This window comes from Sphaeramia orbicularis, chromosome 15 (assembly GCF_902148855.1).
Source record: "Sphaeramia orbicularis chromosome 15, fSphaOr1.1, whole genome shotgun sequence".
Taxonomy (NCBI): domain Eukaryota; kingdom Metazoa; phylum Chordata; class Actinopteri; order Kurtiformes; family Apogonidae; genus Sphaeramia; species Sphaeramia orbicularis.
This window is the reverse complement of record NC_043971.1, coordinates 19,876,444-19,895,801: the sequence shown is the minus strand read 5'-3', so window position 1 is coordinate 19,895,801 and position 19,358 is coordinate 19,876,444. Positions and strand designations below refer to the sequence as shown.

At 35.8% G+C, this 19,358-nt stretch overlaps 2 protein-coding genes across 3 annotated transcripts; one reads left to right on the top strand and one right to left on the bottom strand.

The window, feature by feature from the left end:
* Positions 1-11: 11 nt before the first annotated feature.
* Positions 12-5,512, bottom strand: LOC115434257 (tissue-type plasminogen activator-like). Its single transcript, XM_030156103.1, has 11 exons — positions 5,387-5,512; positions 4,746-4,839; positions 4,599-4,653; positions 4,367-4,505; positions 4,205-4,287; positions 4,068-4,115; positions 3,475-3,655; positions 3,218-3,363; positions 2,986-3,126; positions 2,751-2,899; positions 12-550 (listed from the first exon to the last, which is right to left on the bottom strand). Exons 2-11 carry the CDS (start codon positions 4,794-4,796, stop codon positions 356-358), a joined length of 1,188 nt encoding a protein of 395 aa, XP_030011963.1. The 5' UTR covers positions 4,797-4,839; positions 5,387-5,512; the 3' UTR covers positions 12-355.
* A 5,139-nt stretch (positions 5,513-10,651) lies between these two features.
* On the top strand, positions 10,652-18,891 carry LOC115433947 (inhibitor of nuclear factor kappa-B kinase subunit alpha-like). Of its 2 annotated transcripts, none has more exons than XM_030155537.1 (22): positions 10,652-10,901; positions 11,556-11,673; positions 11,765-11,859; positions 11,953-12,070; positions 12,151-12,220; positions 12,330-12,418; positions 12,529-12,618; positions 12,716-12,840; positions 13,337-13,444; positions 13,531-13,666; positions 14,208-14,408; positions 14,599-14,701; positions 15,500-15,623; positions 15,714-15,865; positions 15,948-16,009; positions 16,092-16,201; positions 16,283-16,332; positions 16,840-16,948; positions 17,041-17,188; positions 17,298-17,347; positions 17,724-17,823; positions 18,496-18,891. In XM_030155537.1, the coding sequence occupies exons 2-22, from the start codon at positions 11,569-11,571 to the stop codon at positions 18,553-18,555; spliced, it is 2,205 nt and encodes a 734-aa protein (XP_030011397.1). In that variant the 5' UTR covers positions 10,652-10,901; positions 11,556-11,568; the 3' UTR covers positions 18,556-18,891. The 2 variants fall into 2 exon arrangements, with proteins under 2 accessions (XP_030011397.1, XP_030011398.1); XM_030155538.1 differs by having other exon boundaries at positions 11,506-11,673.
* Positions 18,892-19,358: the final 467 nt, after the last annotated feature.

Below are 19,358 nucleotides of genomic sequence, written 5' to 3'. Positions count from 1 at the left end.
AGTAACAGGAATATTTTACCATGAAATTTTTATTATTAAAAAAAAAGCTCATTTCACAGCAGGACCAGCCTTCAACAGGAATAAGTGCTTAATAAATATAGTTAGATAAATAAAACATGTAATAACTTGTCATAATATGAACATTTGCAAATAATAGTTGGCATTAAATTATGTACACTTTATACAGTAAGAAGATATTTAAGAAAACACTGAATCAGAAATGAATCTTCACTGTACAGTTAGGCATCAGCTGCCTTTTTTGGCTTCATCTGTATGTCTGCATACATGTAAAGTATTAAAAAAACGCTGCCATATTTTCTTGTGATTAAAAATTCAGGAGGTTTGGTTCATAGCTTCATTTCATCGGGTACATTAATCCCTCAGTGTATTTGGAGAGCCTGGTTTTCCGTGTGATCCATTTGTTGTAGTTGGTGACTTGGGTGTAAACCCCGGGTTTGTTCTTCCAGGCACAGCCTTCACCCCAGCTAATCACCCCAAACAGAAACATCCGCCCAGAGGCTTCGCACACCAGTGGACCACCAGAGTCACCCTGTGAAGACATTATGCACTAGTCAGTCAGCATGAAGACTTCTACAAAGTTATTTGGAGACTGTCAATATATAAATTAATACAAAAATAATCAAGGGTAAAAAAGTAAAGCATGATCAGTTAAAATGTTTCAATAAAAGCACTGTTTGGTCCTTCTAACTGATATAATAAATTATATACTTTAATACTGATAGTACTGAATATACAGGGTGGGGAAGCAAAATTTACAATATTTTGAGGCAGGTATTGAAAGACAGTGTATGACCAATTATTTTATTGAAAGTCATGAGAATTTATTTGCCACAAGAAAATTTACATAATAGAAAATGTTTTTATTCTATGTGTCCTCCTTCTTTCTCAATAACTGCCTTCACACGCTTCCTGAAACTTGCGCAAGTGTTCCTCAAATATTCGGGTGACAACTTCTCCCATTCTTCTTTAATAGTATCTTCCAGACTTTCTCGTAATAGTTTTGCTCATAGTCATTCTCTTCTTTCCATTATAAACAGTCTTTATGGACACTCCAACTATTTTTGAAATCTCCTTTGGTGTGACAAGTGCATTCAGCAAATCACACACTCTTTGACGTTTGCTTTCCTGATTACTCATATGGGCAAAAGTTTCTGAAAAGGTATGGATGATAGTGTTAGGTATGATTATGACATCAATATATGTTTGGTTTCAAAACAATTGACGTAGTGCCTGTTGAGAAAAAACAACTAAATGTTCATTATAAATTTTGCTTCCCCACCCTGTATGATTTCAGTAGATTATTAATTATGCAGTATGAGCGTTCGAGCCGCATGTTACTGTGGTTTTTGTTGGAAGTGGAGCTAATTTGAATTACTTTATATCCCAGCTTTTTATTTACAGGGACAACAGGACACATCACATAATAAATGGAAGAAGAAAGCAGAAAAAACTGTCTGATACACAAACTGCTTTCAGTTTAATGCTTGGCATTTGACAACATGGTTGAACTGATCAACTATTGAATGGTTGAACTGATCAACTAATGAAACTGATCAACTAATGAAAGAAAAATAATGATATGAGAATTTTTTTTGGGAAAAATCATTCTTTGATGAACCCTTGAACAACACATAGACATCTGGAATGTATCAGACTACACACTGAATTTTGTAAAATGTCATTTAACAGAAATGTTGGAAACTCTTGGGTTATCTATTGTGTATAACAATCTGAGAAGTAACAAGTCATTCATGCTCTCAATATTTGCATCTAATATATAGTGGATTGGAAGTATAAAGTATCATACAATGGAAATGCACAAAATTCTACTGAAGTATATGATACTTGTGGAAAAGTATTTATTTCCTACCACTGGATGTCAGTGATCAAACACGGTGTAACACATTGAAATGTCAGTTGGGAATAGGAGGGGATCCTCTTCAGGTCCACTTTAACCCTTTCATACATAGTGGTCACTACACTAGACAGCTATTCTACAGCTGTTCTCTTGTATATTCATGGATTTTGTTTTAGTTCCATATCAGCCAGCACAGTGGACACTTTTGCACCATTCCATACACTGACATTCCATTACTGTATCTTTGCTGTTCTTGATAAACCTGATCTGCCCTAACACGTTTGAGTGTAAATCAATTTTCAGTTACTCGACTGTAATTAATAGGTTACTTAAACAAAAAGGTTTATATATATATATATATATATATATATATAATTTCAATGAAGTGAGTAATAATTAGTATTAGAGTATGATGAAATGTGAGAAAACATCAGATCAGCTGCATTAAAAATGTTATTTCATAGTTTTCACATAGTATTTCACTTTCTGATATTGCATTTTAAATACAAATTTCTTTGCTTCAAAAATGAATAGACACATGGTGTCCAGCTGAGTGGACATTTTTGTAACTCCATGAAAAATAGGTTAATTAAAAGAAAATACTATTGCATTGTTTTTTTCCATGTGTAAAGAGGAATGAAAATCTTGACTTTGGTTCCCATAATTCATGCATGAAAGGGTTAATTCTAACATCACTGGTTAAAATTACGCATATTTTATGTTAATTCAGCTTCCTATGGTTTCCTCTTCCTTATGTATATTTAAAGTAATGATAAACTGTCTTATTGGTCGAATGTGACTGTTTTGCTGGTTGATATGAAACATTTAACATACAAACACATTATACTCATGAACTGACTCATTTACTCACCCCACAGGCATCAGTGGTCCAATCAGGGCTTGCAGCACAGAACATGTTTTCAGTGATGCGATCTTTGTAGTACAACTCACTCTTGCATTCACTCTGTGAGATGAGATTCACTGGGGCCTGCTTCAAGTACTGGGAGTAATGCCACGCATCTGCAGACAACAAATTAAGGTTTAAGAATCACTGAACTGTAGAGATCAGTAGCATGTTTATATATTAAAGGTCCTGCAGTGCATACCATGTCTTTCTTTGCCAAATCCTGCGACACTGCACTGAAATCCTGCAGGAAGTTGAGTGTGAGGTGGAGGGAGACAAACTGTCCGTGAGGTCAGTGACTTAGCAGCACATCCTCCATCTTTCCCTTTGATTTTCAGCAGTGCTAAAGTGTAAAGACAACAATGTATTTATCAGTGTTGCTCCATTACAGCTCAATGTAATTCTTAAAAATAAATGAATATCTATATCTATACCTATATCATTATCATAGGTGGTGTCATTATATTTTTGATGGATGATCAGTTTTTCCACTGTGAACTTTTGCTCTCTGGCAAGATCTGTTTCATTGATGGCGCTCTTCCCCAGGTATACCACCAGACGCTTGATATTAGTGTGCTCACTGAACAAAACGCAAACACAAACACATTACACACCTATATGACTCATATTTGCCATTGTAGTATGAGCTTTGTAATGGAGGAAATTATAGTTTGCTGTGTCCTTGTCTCACCCATCAGAGAAGCAGTGTGCAGCTGAGAGAACCCAGCATGGTGCGATGAGGGAGCCACCACAAAGGAAACCCCTACGCTGCTCAAAGACAGCAGACACCCAGGGGTGTGATTCTATAGGTGTGAAAGAACCACCTACAACTTTATTCATCCTCCGTTCAGACCGTTCACCACACGTCAGCTCTGAGGGACCACACAAACCAAAACAGCGAACATTTATTATAGGTGTCATATGTGTAAAAAAACAAAATATGCCGGATTTCAATATTTGTATGCAACCTAGTCTCTTTAATTTATATATTTATGTACACGTATTAAAGGATTCAAGGAACTTTATTGTCATACCAGCACACAATTATGCATGAAATGGCGTAAAATTTGGTATCCAAGGTCCCAAATTTAGCCCAATAAAATCTATATAATAAACAATATATACATTAAAAACAGACCTTTTTTATAATAAAAAAAGACCTATGTATAAAATCACTTGTGTTTGTGCAAAATGCAAGGAGAGGAAGTCTGATTGGCCACTGGCCTGTATATGGCTCTAATGATGACCTGAATTGTAAAGAACATGCTGATAAAAAAAAAGTACCTGTGTCCTCAATTTTTGGCACAGGAGGTTTTACTGTTGATGTAGAACCTGAAAGGAGAATACACACTTTTGTTAATGAATCTTAATCTCATATACAGTATCTTAATGCCCCATAAAAGTTTCCGTTTCAGACTTACAAGTTGGAATATCACAGTATTCTTTCACCATCCTCCTTCCTCTTCGGACGGGACACCATGGCATCGAGCTGTGATCAGGATTCCTAGAGAGAGAAAACAGTTTTACACACTGCTAATGATCACACAGTTGAATGTCAAGGAGCATACAGGTTAATAAAGTACCTGCAGTAATTGTGGTTGCCCAGTCCCTTTGAGGCTCCCCCAGGGTATTTAACCTTTTTCCAGTTGAGACATGTGTTGCCGTACAATGATTCAGAGACAAAACCCCTGTAGCTGCTCCCATCTCCAGACTGACACCTCTCTGAAAACCACATTAGGATAAAATTGGTGACATTTAATACTGAAAGTGTCACCAAACACTCGATTAAGAGTATGAGCTTAGTTGCACATTTACCTCCGTGAGTGCTTCGATGGTTTAGTATCTTTTTTGACCATCTGTGTGGAGAAGCCTGGAGGATCAGAGACAAACACAATGAGCCACATTTACAATGACTGATATGACTAACTTAATGCATAGTAACTTCCTCTATCTGATCCTTACCGTGTTAATGTAAAATGATGCAAGGATGGCGACAATGACTAATAGCTTCATCCTTACTTCTTGTTTCACTTCTCACCAGTGGGGGTATTTTAGTCTGAGGACAGACAGAAAAAGATACGCATCATAATAAAACAGGAAGAGAATTCAAACACACCTCTAACCTTACATGGAGTTTATCTTCCAGCACATGACAGTACAGAAACAAGTGTGGCTATTGAAAGAACATTGGGTTATTTGGTGGTTGTTTACAGAAGACATGGTGTCAGTATTTAGTTTAGATTGCATATGAATACGTATTGCAATGGAAAGATTTCTATGGAGGGTTTAATATCAGAGTAGCAGATACTGTACTATCTGTACTTTAAACACAGTCACTATCACACTGGTATTAGATTATTATACAGTATCAGACTTGCTGATAATTTCATGCATGAACATATCACTATATTACATTTTCAGTGTTCAGTTTACTTGTTTCATTATTGAAAATGGGGAATAGTGCAGCTTTTTCTGCTCTATTCCTGCAGTGAGTAATTTTATTGTTCAATTCATTATGATTTCACAGTGTATTTTGCCATAAAATACCCATTAATATTTTGCTAATGATCAAAATATTAAAGGTTTATTAGAGATCTGCTTACCTTTCTGTCCAAACTTGCAGTCCTGTTGAATTCTGCTTTTATTCTTCCAGCTCTGGTTGTGTTATCTCCTCTGGTCCACGTGAGTTGAGTGTGTTACGACTCAGACCCAGATGTTTTCAGCTCTACTGTTGCAGTGCTGATTCTCCCTGTGTTACCTCCCATTTAAAAACACAGAGGCTCCACACCGTGGGAGGAGTTTACTCACAGCATATGAGAAGAAAGTACAGAGCATCCTATTACTGATCAGCATTTTTTGCTCAAACAGTTTGTCATTTCCTGTTGTCATATTGAATACTGAACCCCCCTCCTCTTTGAAAAACTATGTCCAAAATTGGTCATGTCTACCTGCTGCCACTGAGAGTGATACACACATTTACACATTCAAAGGTAAAATGACAGAATTAGAATTTATTTGTTATTTCACTTGATCTAAATTGTATTTTGTACTTATGTAGCTTGTGGAAATTATCTGTTAACCATCCAAAAATACAGTCAAAAAGTTAATAATACAACACTAATGTGCAAAACACTGCTCTGTTATACTAGCTTTAGACCTACACAAAATGTACTGAAAATAATACTTTTATTTTAAGAGTCAAGTGTTTTCAAGTAGACTCAGGCTTAATTTCTCTGTTGTCTTTAAATTTCCCCCCAGGAAACTGTTACTGTAAATTTGGATCATTTTTCCATGTTGTGCAACAGTGGTACATATATAAAACACACACATATTTTTGTGAGCTAATAGTGACTGTAATGCCGACTGTGACAGAATTAGTACAACAAAAGAAACCTTTTTAACATACATTACATCACTTTTGTGATTCAGAGAGAATGGCAACTCCATTACATGTTTCATCTTAAAGATATAATGATGATTGAGCTGGAACGTATTACACATACGCACACATAAATATACAATAATGAAACTACTGTTTTTAAGGTTTTTCACACAGAGAATACAAAGAATAAATATACAGACAAAACAAAACTGACCACAGGATGTGATAATGAGATAATGTGAGGTCAGTGTTTTGCATCACAAATCCTCTGAAGTCATGTTTGTTATCGTAGAAGGCATCTGCATCTTTAATCAAAACCAATTAAAAAGTTCTGCAACTTCATGGTTTATTTAACCATCAGGCTTTTATAAACGTCTTTGTTAGATTATCTTTCTTGATAACAGAGCAGCTGTCTTTTAACCAAACATTCTTTTTGCAGGGGATTTCTAGACTCTCCCATGAATGTTTCTTCAGCACTGATGCTTGTGTTACTCACATTTCCTCCTTTTGAAGAATGACAATAGCCAGAAATGACAACTCTGTGCAAGGCTTAAGGGACTGGAAGACATTGACGGATGGATTTATAGTTTTTCACATTTCCTTGATGACTGGTTGCATTAACTAAGCTTCCTAAATGCCAGCTACCATTTCCCCAAACTATAAACATTATACTACTGTTTCCCCTCGATCATTACCTCAAGCCGTCACATTAGAAACACAATTAACATTCAGTTCTCTATGTGGAAAGACTACAAGTCAAAATTCAGAAATCAGAAAACACCTGAACGCAAAAGAAGACGATAAAGAAGAGGCTAAAGAATGTAAAGAACTGTATGAAAAGAACTGTACGTATGTCTAAAAAAATATGTAATGTACTCATATCTGAGCTGTGCCATGGCAGACAGTATAGCATAATGTATAATATAGTATAGATAGGATAATTCAGATTTTCAGAAATTTAAAAAAAATTGATAATTTACTCCTCCTCTCTGCTTTAACTGTAGAGAACTGAACTCGTAGACCTGAAGCAGAACTGAACTGAATCAGAATAAATGTGAATCCTTTATTTAATTGATTAGTTTGTGTGGCTAAATAAAAACATATTTATTTAATATGATAAACATAAAATATTGCCTATTTTTGTTGTCTATTTATTTATTCTTTCAGCTTTAGCTTATTTTACCACTTGACTTTGAGTCAAAACATGTTGAAAATGTGTTTTTTGTCTTGTATGGTGCATCATGTAAATAGTTTGTTTTCTAAGGAAAAACCATAAACACCACTACTCATTTCAGTAACAGGTGTTGACCATAGTGTTTTGAATGGATCTGACCAGTGTCTGGGGTCTGTTTGGTAGCGTTTGTGTACTTGATGACTTTTGTGTGACGTCTGGAGGCAGAGTTTGGTCTAGATGTAAGAATACATGGTCTCAGTGGAGTGTTTAGAAGTTTGTGAAGATGAGTGTGTAGCTATGCTTTGGTGATGAAGCATACTTGAAAATGTTTCTTAACCATCAAAAAAACCCTCTCATAGTTTGGAGGACATGTTCACGTCAAGCAACATGAAACAATTGAACAACACACGTGAATTTAATCAGTTCTCTGGTAAATGTCTACTTCACACCGCACCTCAGGTGTTTTACTGCCCACAGAAATTAGGCAACCCAGGAAAACCCAGAATATCTGTGGCTGAGGACAGCTGCAACCTACAGCGTCAAATCTGATCATCATATTTGATCCTCCACCCTCCAGTCTGGAGGAGGGTAATTACTCCAGATGGGACTCCCACACACACATAAACTAAGGCCTTGCCTGTCTCAACATGGACTAATACTGGCTGAATATTTGACAATACAACTGTACTGAATATATTATGAGGAGCCTATTTGGAAAGAATGTACAAAAAGTGTAGTAAAAACACTGGCACAACAAATTTATCTATTAACACCTTAAAGTTGTATATTATTTGGTGTAGAGAAATGTATAATCTGCTTATTGTTCAATTATTTTTTCCTTTTCTTGTCTCAAGCTCTGTTAGCTCTGCTGTATTATTTCAGAGTCACATGTAACCACAGATTATTTCTGTAGCCATGACATCAGTGCAGAGAAAAAGAGGAAGAAGAAAATGAGAAATAAAACCGTGAGAAGCACATAGAGTCTTATTTTTGGGCTAATCTCACAGACATGAAATTACTCTTGGATTTCTTTTTTGAGCAATGTAACTACAAAAAGTCAACATGGGAGAATTATTTTATGTTTCTGAAAACAACTTATTTACATTAAACCGCATGCAGAATATATCAGGCACAAATGAGACATTATGTTTGCCTTGTTATTCACTCAGCCTCGTTTCATCTTCACCTGTATATCTTTGATTCCTTTCCTGGCTTCATCTCACATTTCAGTCTCACCAAAAAGGCAAGTGGAGAGGGCAACAAAGACTCATAAGAAGAGAGGAGACAACACGGCGCAGAACAGTCTGAAGGGCTAAACTACATTCAGTGCAGAGCCATAAACCTAAATTGTCATATAAGAGCTCTGATGCTCACAAATGTCACACATTTCATTACCTCCCGGAACACACATTATTCATAGGTTCTTAAAAACAGTCCGCTTCTCCTTTCCACTGTAAGAAAACAAAAAACTTTTTGTAATGAAACAGAGAAATGTAAAACTTCACCATGTGACTGCTTAAAGTGGCTTTATCTGTGCAAACATGTTGCAATTGTTTGAATGATTATTTCCTGTCAGTTAATTTAATTGTAAATTTAGGTTGAAACACAAAAAAATGTGCTGCGCATGTCTGCCAGCAACATTTCACACTGAAAATATTCTGGCCAATTTCATAAAATGTAACTTGTACACTGCACAAGTTTTGTATAAAACTTGTCTAATGTATAAATAAATGTAAATGTAGTTTACCACCACCAGAGGCAGAATGTGAGAGCGGATGAATAATGGGTCAATAATGTAAAACGCTTTGAGTGACCAAAGTTATTATTATTGTTATTATATTATTATTATTATTACTAGACATCTAAACATTTCATGCAGAACATCTGTTTGTACACTCCCCATGATATTCTTGTTCGCAGATGAAATACAACACACACACCACTCAGCAGCTTAGTTGTAATGGGATTCATTGAGAGAATGGCCCTCATTACATCAGATATTAATCATCACCTTAATCATCGTGTTCCGTTTCCTGAAAAACTAAGTGATTTCTCATTAACTTGGTGAGTTCATCTACTGTTTAGGTTGAAGCTTTTGTTTTCCCTTTGACAACAGTCCAGTGTCAGCTCAGTGACTTCTACACAGTAAATGATGAATATCTAGAATCTGTTGATCTGAATGTCTTCAATGCAAGAATTTTTTATTTTTATTTGTGAAGATCATCTTTATATAACAAAAAACAGAAACAAATCTGTTCATTTTAAAGTCAAATGACATTTTTGTGACACTTTCAATACTACCAATGACCAAAATGTTCTGGTAGCCTAATGGAAATGAAACTAATGACTGCGTTAAGGTAGTTTGAATATTATATACATATCTATGCTTGTTTTTGCTGAATTTAGCTGTTACATTGCATGTACATGGAAGAAAATGGCAGTAGATCCTAGGTGTTAATTTTTTCAACTTTAAATAGAGGTTAGAAAATCATTTCTCTTTTTCTGTGCATATGTCTGAACTTCAAAACCCCCTTCCTACTCTTACAGAACTGTAATTCTGAAGTAAATAGTTTGTTTCAGTTATATTAATTTACTGTACTGTACAGATGTCTTATACCACCTTTAGCTGTGTTGTTTTTGCAGGGTTGAAACAAGTATACATATTTATTTCTCATTCTCTTTTCTTTAGATGCAACAATAAAATACAGGAAATATGTGCACAGACTTAAAAGACACACAAAAACAGAACTAAACAGATTCTAATAGTTGAAGTCACTATTTAGTGTGACCTCTGACCCCATGAAAAGAAGCAGCACAAACAATTAGAAACACGTGAATGAAACCTGGTATAAAACCTCAGAACATTAATGCAATAAATCTCATATTGTCTGAATAAATTTCCCTTGGGACAATAAAGTAAATTTGATTGATTGATTGATTGATTGATTGATTGATTGATTGATGTTGGTGTACTGGGTATAATTGGATATATATTTTTTATTTTCAAAGGATTAGACAGCAGCGACATCAAGTGCAGATTTCTCTCTGTCCTTGTAAATCAGTTTTCTGCACTTTTGTAAAGACTTTGGCACCACCTTGTGTACAAATGAAGAACCTAAAAAAAATATTTTACACAAGGGTGGAGTTGCTTTCAAAGAAACATGTTGACCTATCTAATGCATAAATATAAGAGTCTTTATTTTGCTGTTTAGGAGCTCGTTTTGGTCCAGGAGGTTTGTTTTGGAAATCCCCTCACAATCCGCAACTGCAACTGGTCAGACGCGCATGCGCAGAGATGCAGTTTCTCCGCCTGACAGTTCATACTTTCACTTTGCGCAGACGCTGAATTGACGTTTCTTGAAGATTTCCTGCCAACTCTCTAGCAAAAACACAATAAACTTCACTTCATACGCCGACTTCAATGGAGTGGGAAGCCTCATGGTATCATTAAGAGCCTTTTCTAAGCACTAGAAAACGAAAGGGACACGGTTAGCTAACTCTAAGAAGCAACAATGCTCTGACATGTAAAGTACCGTTGAGCTAACTGTCCCCTCCTGAACAGGTGAGTTTATCCGATACTATTTATAAGCTAACGTGCTATTTTTATGTGTGTTTTTGACCTATTAGCTATCTGAATTATCCTGTTGGTTTCAGTACGTTTCTGGCTCGGATTTACCTACAAACTTTGCTAAGAAAAAACATGTAATAACATCTTAAGAGCTGTAAATGCGATTATAGAGTAGTAATAGGTTGTAGTAAAAGTTTTTAAAAGTGTCATTACACGTTTACAAAATAGTAAACACAGCTGTAAACTATCAACACATGCATAAGTTCTGTAATTTGTCTTTATCATGAATAAACTAATCCACTTTGTTTAGAAGTAGTTACTGTATTATAATAAAAATTAGTCTAACATTATTTTTTCAGATAAACATAACTAAACCCCTTACAGTATCAGACAAAACTAGAATTATTCCCCAAACTACCACAGCTTTATTAAAATTACAGAGGAAATACTGATGTCATAGGTTTTAACATTGTAAACACATGATGATACAAGAAATGTTGATGTGTGAACAGTAACTCTTCAGTACAACTATGTACTACATTATTGAAAATACTTCAGCTGTACTGTAATATATTTTGTTGTTTTGCCTCTTTTGCAGTTGGAGTCTCTGGAAGATTTTTTATTTTTTTTTATTTTTTTGTCCTGCAGCATACCTCACATAATGGACCGGAACGCCCTGAAGCAGAGCCAGCTGTGTGGTTCTTGGGAGATGAAGGAAAGGCTTGGAATAGGAGGCTTTGGTCATGTCTACCTGTACCAGCACCTTGTAAGTTCTGTCATGTCCTTGTATACCAGGGAGAACAGGAACTGAATATTTTGTTATCTGTAGCGTGATCATCTGTTTATATTTGGGACAGGACACTGGAGAAAAAATTGCTGTGAAACTTTGCCGTCTGGAGCTGAATTCCAAAAACAAAGGCAGATGGAGCAGAGAGATTCAGATTATGAAAAAGTCAGTGAAGATAATCTAGTTGTGTTCATTAAGTCCACTATTAACAGGCATCTTTGGTATTTATTTGTATCTTTGGATGCTTTCCCTTCACAGGTTGAATCATGTGAATGTTGTTCAGGCCAGAGAAGTTCCTGAAGAGTTGAGCTCCATCGCTTTAAATGACCTACCTCTGCTTGCCATGGAATACTGCTCCAAAGGAGATCTACGCAAGGTCAGTTTTATTTAGGCCTTCAGTTATATTGTTGTTTGATAAACATACAACACTTCTGAGTTTTATACCCTATCATTTAGGTGTTGAACAAACCTGAAAACTGTTGTGGGCTAAAGGAAAGTGAAATCCTTTCACTGCTCAGTGATATTGGTAACACCAGCTCATCTTTTACTTTGATAATAATATATTGTTGTTACATGTTGATGTGTAATGTATTATAATACATGGGTAATACAGTGAAATGTTTTAATTCACACAGGTTCTGGTATCCAATATCTCCATGAAAATAAGATCATCCACAGAGACCTAAAACCAGAGAACATAGTTTTACAGGAAGTCAATGGGAAGGTAATCTCATTTACATACATTAAGTATATGATGCCTGTGTAAATATGCTGTTTTAAATATTTTATCTTCCTCGGTACCCTGCTGTAATTCTGAAGCTGTGTTCTTTCTAGCTTGTCCATAAAATCATAGATCTGGGTTATGCTAAAGACCTAGACCAGGGAAGTCTGTGTACATCATTTGTTGGAACTCTCCAGTATCTAGTAAGAATTTTATCCTTTATAAACAATGTGTTTTTTCTTTATTCTAACAAATGTCTTTCATTGAGACCAGTTTCATAAACCACTTTGTATGCATCAGGCCCCAGAGCTGTTTGAGAGTAAACCCTACACTGTAACTGTGGACTACTGGAGCTTTGGGACAGTCATCTTTGAATGTGCTTGTGGCTTCCGGCCCTTTTTACACCACATGCAGCCTGTACAGTGGTGAGTGAGCACAGCTTCAGTAATTTGACTTGTTTAAAGGAATAAGTTGAGTAATTGCAGAACCTGCATGACTCATACTAACAAAATTTTCCATCACATTTTTTGGCTTTTTGGCTGAGAAATAAGCATTATACTCCATTCACAAAACATATTAAAAACATTTTAAGTGTACTTTGTTGAAACCTGCATAAACCCTGTGTATTGTGGTATACATATTTATTGCATAGATCTTTTTTAGGTATGTTCATTCGTTTCCTTAAGATGGTTTGTTGGTTGCTTACAGTCATCACACATTTATACAACCAATTTTCTCAACTGTTTCAATTCAGACTAATTTGAAACTTGCTAGTTTTTTATAGTTGAAATGCTGCTGATGCAAGGACAGTGGCTTCATTGCTGAAGTTCTCTTTAGCTACAGTTCTTTTTTATTCAACATGGTTTTAGTTTGTTGAATGTACTGTATATTCAGTCTTTTTCTGCTCTGCCTGGGTGATAGGACGAGTAAAGTGAAGAACAAAGGCCCTAAAGACATTATGGCAATAGAAGACATGAATGGAGAAGTCAGATTCTCAGCACATCTTCCTTACCCTAATAACCTGAGCAGGTAGAGACAATAAATGACTTGAATTTTTAGTACTGGTCATTTGATCTTTGTTATAGCTAATGTCTAACCTCTGTGTATCTGTGTAGGCCATTGTCAGAGCCAATTGAGTCTCTTCTCCAAATGCTACTGTTGTGGGACCCTGCAGCACGTGGTGGAGGAGTTGATCCAGAAACAAACAAGCCGCACTGCTACACTACATTGCAGAATATTCTCAACATGAAGGTCAGCCATATAAATATCAATATATTATACTGAAAGCTTCTGTATTATTATTATTATGGCTCCATAACAGGTCTTAAATGTTAAAATTAGGTGAGGTGATATCTTAACTGATAGAAAACTGTAATCTAATTTTATGTATCCATCCTTTTTTTTTGCCAGTGTGAGTAAAACTCTTTTGTCTGAAAGTCGTTTCACTTACTAACAAAATGTACATTACCTAATTTACTCTAATCATATCCCTACATCAAATCTACCTCAGCCTCATATGTAACTTTTTTTTTTTTTTTTCATTTTCTTTCAAATTTTTTTTGTGTAATTTCATGTAATTTCATAGCTTTAGAGTTAAATAAAGTTGTTCTTTACTAAAAGGGTCAGTGGTAGGTCAGGTAAAGAACTTTTACCTGGCTGAAAATTATCTCAAAAAAGACTTCAAAGTATTACATTTAAATGCATGATACCTGTAGACGTAGATTTTTTACGTATCCCACTGGAGGACATCATGCACAGCTAAACCCCCTGCTTTCAATCTGTTGTTGTCCAGGTCATTCATGTGTTGGACATGACGTCAGCCCAACTGCACTCACTGGTTTTGGGTCCTGAGGACAGTTTACACTCCCTACAGCTTCATCTGGAGACTCACACTCAGACACACATCTCTCCACTGAGTCAAGAGCTACTGTTAGAGACGGGAATCTCCCTCGACCCACGCAGACCGCCAGCACACTGTCTGCCCGATGGACCGGTATGTCTCAAAAACACAAACGCTTACCCACACTCACATATGACAGTGCATGACAGTCATTTTCCTGTGGCTGATGTGGGAGAAATGAGAAACCTCAACAGAGATTTCCACTTTAGTTTTTGTTTGTTGGTACTTCAGCTTCTGCTAACACACAGTGGCCTGCACTGTTAAATTTGTTTTCTGCTTGTAGCAAGGCTGGGACAACTCCATAGTGTTTCTCTTTGATAAAAGCCTGACCAAGTATTCTGGACCACTGACTGCAAGACCTCTGCCAGACAGTGTCAACTTCATAGGTGAGATATTTAACTAAACACTAAATGGTGTAAACTCTATGCCTTGAAGTTAATCCTAGCAGTAATACATACAAATCTCTGTGACCTACATTTCAGGGTGCTTGCACAGGTCTTGAAAGTCTTAAAAAGTATGGAATTTTGAAGACTGTTTTCCAGATGCTGAAAAGTCTGGAATTTTGTGTGTAAGTTTAAATAAAGTATGGAAGAAAAGCTTCTCTCATAGTTGAATTTAGAGTATGCTCAAAGGCACATAATCTTATAAGACAAGAAATACATAAGGAAAGCATATAAAAAAAAACTTGATAGGATTTCACTAACCGGTTGGTACTGGAAAGATTCTAGTGAAACTTGTTTGTGTGATATCCATGCACTTTTGGGATTTTAATATGTTTTGAAAACATACTGTCAATTACGCATTCATTCATTCACACATTTATTAAAATTAACTTGTCTACTATACACAACAGATACAATCTCAACCAAAAAAATCAGGCACACAACTATAAAAATGCATGAAGTCAAGGTCTTGGGGAGAAAAATAGCAGTTTTGAAAAAGTCTGGGATTTTTATTTGGATAAAGAGCAAGCACCCTGTATTTACTTTGCTGTAAAATAAAGGATGTGACCATACTAGAACCCAAATACTGTTTTTTACAGACATTGCTGAGGCAAGACAACTGTGACACTATCTCAATATATTTCAAGCACACAGTAATCATTATGAGTTTATTTTAAAAGGTGGAAAAGTATTTGAATAAAGTGTTGAAATAAACATGGTAGTCCTGTCTTTGTTGTGCAGTCAGGGAGACGAAAACACAGCTCCCACTGGCAGCGCTGAGGAAGGTGTGGGGAGAAGCAGTCAGTTATATCTGTGGACTAAAAGAGGACTATCTACATCTTTACCAGGGACAGAGAGCAGCCATGTAAGTTCATAAACCCACACAGGAAAATGCACTCAGTGACACTCAGAGAAAATCCAATGAAATATTCCTCTCCTGTTTGTGAATTTTTAGGCTGAGTCTGCTGCGTTATAACACCAACTTAACACGGTACAAGAACCAGCTCTTCTCTCAGTCTCAGCAGCTGAGAGCCAAACTGGCTTTCTTCAAGACCAGCATCGAGCATGACCTTGAGCAGTACACCAAACAGAGACACACTGGGATCTGTGAGTGGACGTAAATATGCTGCTGTAATGCATCATTTGAAGATATTATTGAAGAGAGATTGTTTTTATGTGTTTTTCAAAGCCTCAGAAAAAATGTTGAAGACATGGCAGGAAAATGAGGAAAAGGCTGACAGCTTTACAAAGGTATAACAATTGTTTAAATGTTACTCATTTTACACAAGCTTAAATCTTGTGGAGATGCATGTTAAGACACTGTCTGCTGTAGGTTGCAGACGTGGGGTATCTGGATGAAGAGATAGTGGCTCTACATTCTGAGATTGTAGAGTTGCAGAGAAGTCCATTTGCAAGGAAACAAGGCGACGTGATGAAGCAGTTGTCAGTATCTCAGTTTTAATAATGTTCACAATGTTTGTATGACTGTTAAATACCGAAAATAATCTATATTTCCCTTTTCAGTCAAGAAAAAGCTATTGAACTCTACAAGCAGCTCAAAGCTAAATGCAAAAGTAAGTAAAGATACTTCCACAATGTTGTGCAATATACTGCTGTTTTGCATCAGACAATCACATCCAGTTTAGTTTGAAAAAATACCAAAATCAGAATTGCTTGCTGAAATACATACATTGTTGTTATGTTTCTCCATTTGTATATTTCATATTGTTTAAATAAAGACAACTACTTTTCAATCATGTTTTGTCTTAAGTTTGCATAGAAAAAAAATCTATTAAAAGTATGAATCATCCAAGATACTGAAAACAAATGTTAGTCATTTTTTTTCCTTCTATGATCATGACAGCAACCATCTCAAATGACATTTTGGTCATTTTAGTTCTTAAACCTAATCAAATCTTCACAGCATTGGTTTTGCCCATTTTAATGTCATTTGTGGTATTTATTATTGATTTTTAGCCCACCTTTTGTTGCATTCCTGGTACTTGTGAAACCAGTCCTGCATCAGCCACTGCAAAGGTACAATAGTGGGTGTGTGGTAATAGAGATGTGTGTTCACACAGGTCCTGACCCTCCTCATGGCTACAGTGACAGCTCCGATATGGTATGGACCATACTCCAAACGGTGCAGAACCAGGACAGAGTACTCAAAGACCTGTACACTCACCTTAGGTAATTTTTACAGGACAAACATAAAAATTCCAATGGGGAATCACTTTACATTTCAATATTTCATTTTGGATTTTATTAATCTGTCTTTTCAGTACAATTCTGGTGTGTAAGAGACGCATCGTTGATTTGTTCCCTAAGTTGGAGAGGGCAATAGAAAACATCAAAACTGCAGAGGCTGCAGTAATGCAGATGCAAATGAAGAGACAGAGAGAGTTCTGGTATCTCCTCAAGATTGCCTGTGTGAGTAACAAATATAGAAATATTCTTAGTGGCGATTTAAGAGTAAGAAGCACTCCTTTAAGAAATATATTTAATAACTGCCTAACGTTGTGCATGTTTGTGTGTTAAGGCGCAGACGAATTCTCCATCACAGTCACTTATTCAACGATCCACAGACAGGTATGATCATTAATACTATCTGCTGTGTTGTATAAATTGCATAACTACCACTAGAGGTCACTACTTACATCCATTCATCTTCTGAAGTGCTTCATCCTCAAGTTGTGTGGGTGCTGGAGCCTATACCAGCTACCTATGCCACCCCTCTACTTACATCTAAAAGTTTATTACATTTTAGTAAAAGGACAACGCAGTATGTAGATACAGCACAATTTAATTTGTGCCTAGAAATTACAACTATTTTATGATTATAATCGATTTAATCAGTTATTTAATTGACTGGGGTTTATTCATCTAAGTCATTACTGAGAGGTTGTCACTTTTAATAGGGCAAATATAAAGAGAAAGACAGTGAAAAGTCTTTTGTCTCTTTCAGTGAAACTGTTGATCAGTTACTGGATGAGAATCAGCATTATCTGACTCAACTGACGTCTCTTCTACAAGATGCGACCCAGGAGCTGCAGCCCAGTGTAATGGTATGGTAAATAGGTGTGAGGGTGTGTGCTCAGGCATATAAGCACTGTTTAGTTCAAGCTAAGTGTAAAGATTTGATATCATAAGAGATGGTTAAGATTTTCAGTACATGATAGAGCTATATTCTTGAAATTTGCTATTATTTTTTGCTTTTGTGTTCGTGGTCTTTCAGTTTGGTATTTGATTTAACCTCCTAAGACCCACTGTCCACATTTGTGGACAAACTGTCCACCACAAAGGACATTCCATAAAATGTTAAAAACTGCATCTGAAAAACTGTTGTGTCATGATGTTTCCAATAGGAAGGCACTTATTTAATAAAAAACAAAAAAGCTTGTACTTTGCTGACATTTCCTGGGTCGTAGGAGGTTAAATTTAGTCTTAGCTTAAGGATAGCACAAATAGTTTTAGTTCTGTTTTGAAGAATTGAGTGGTTTAGTTTGTTGACAAGTGGTGTTTATTTATAGAAACAAGCTGAAACAGTAGGATGAAAGAATAAATTATATCACATTTAATTTTTATGTCAGGTAACTAAATAATAACAGACTTAGTTTTGTTAACTGTAATAATCCTGCTAGAGGTAAATAGAGGCCAATTTGTAAAATAGTAAAATATAAAGAATGTGACAGCAGTAAGCTGATATAGAATCTCCATGTTTTCTGTTTTCTCTCCAGGATCAGGATTGGAGCTGGACTAGTTATGAAGCAGTGAAAACTCAACCCCAGAAGCTGTAGAATCTTGCCAAAAATCCAAATACATCAACAAGTGCTTTTATCAGAGTTACACTATCTGAAACTTTTGTGATTTCATATTGTGTCATTTATCAACAGTACATGTAATACTGTAAGAAGAATTATAAATTACTACAAACTGTGTTCATAACAGCATGATGGTATAAGCTATTCATGTTTTAACTTAATTGTATATATATATATATTTTTTTAAATTTAACTGGCATACACCTGTAACCAAGATTTATTTATTTTATAGGAAAAGTTAGAATAAATGCTTGCTGCTGACAAAACTATGTATAATTGAATATGAAAAGATGCCATAAATGTATGATTTTACATGGTCTTTATATACTGTTAATTGATGGTGTCTGTGTCTAAAGAATTAACTCAGTGTCTTGGCAAAAAAAAAAAATGCATAGTCACCCGGTGATAGACCCTTGATTATTTGCATTTGCTCAGTGGACGAGACACTAGTCTGCACTTGCACAGGAAATGGCTTGTTTGTAGCACTTAGGCCTTAAAATTTGCCGAGAGAGGACAGATGTACAAACAGCGAGACAGTAAAACTGCTTAATTCATTTGGTACTGTGGTTGGCTGAGCGTAGCGTTACATTTGCAGCCATGGTCCTAGGCAACATTTCAAATGTCAGTTAATCTGTGTTAGGTTTGTTTAATAGTTTACTTGTTCAATTCATGGTTCACAACACATTTTGCAACTTTATGTTTATGCAATCCCTTTGCAAGCCTTGATTCAACTGTTGCTCCTGTTTAATTTTGTGTTAATGGTACAAATACTTTGGACA

Excerpts from the sequence above, each read along its gene's own strand:
- LOC115434257 (XM_030156103.1), bottom strand. The coding sequence starts at position 4,796 with ATGAAGCTATTAGTCATTGTCGCCATCCTTGCATCATTTTACATTAAC. Across the intron at positions 4,288-4,366 it reads GGCAACCACAATTACTGCAG|GAATCCTGATCACAGCTCGA; the intron begins GTACTTTATTAA and ends TTCTCTCTCTAG. Across the intron at positions 3,656-4,067 it reads GCCAAAAATTGAGGACACAG|AGCTGACGTGTGGTGAACGG; the intron begins GTACTTTTTTTT and ends GTGGTCCCTCAG.
- LOC115433947 (XM_030155537.1), top strand. The coding sequence starts at position 11,569 with ATGGACCGGAACGCCCTGAAGCAGAGCCAGCTGTGTGGTTCTTGGGAG. Across the intron at positions 15,866-15,947 it reads ACAGAGACACACTGGGATCT|CCTCAGAAAAAATGTTGAAG; the intron begins GTGAGTGGACGT and ends TGTTTTTCAAAG. Across the intron at positions 16,010-16,091 it reads AGGCTGACAGCTTTACAAAG|GTTGCAGACGTGGGGTATCT; the intron begins GTATAACAATTG and ends TGTCTGCTGTAG.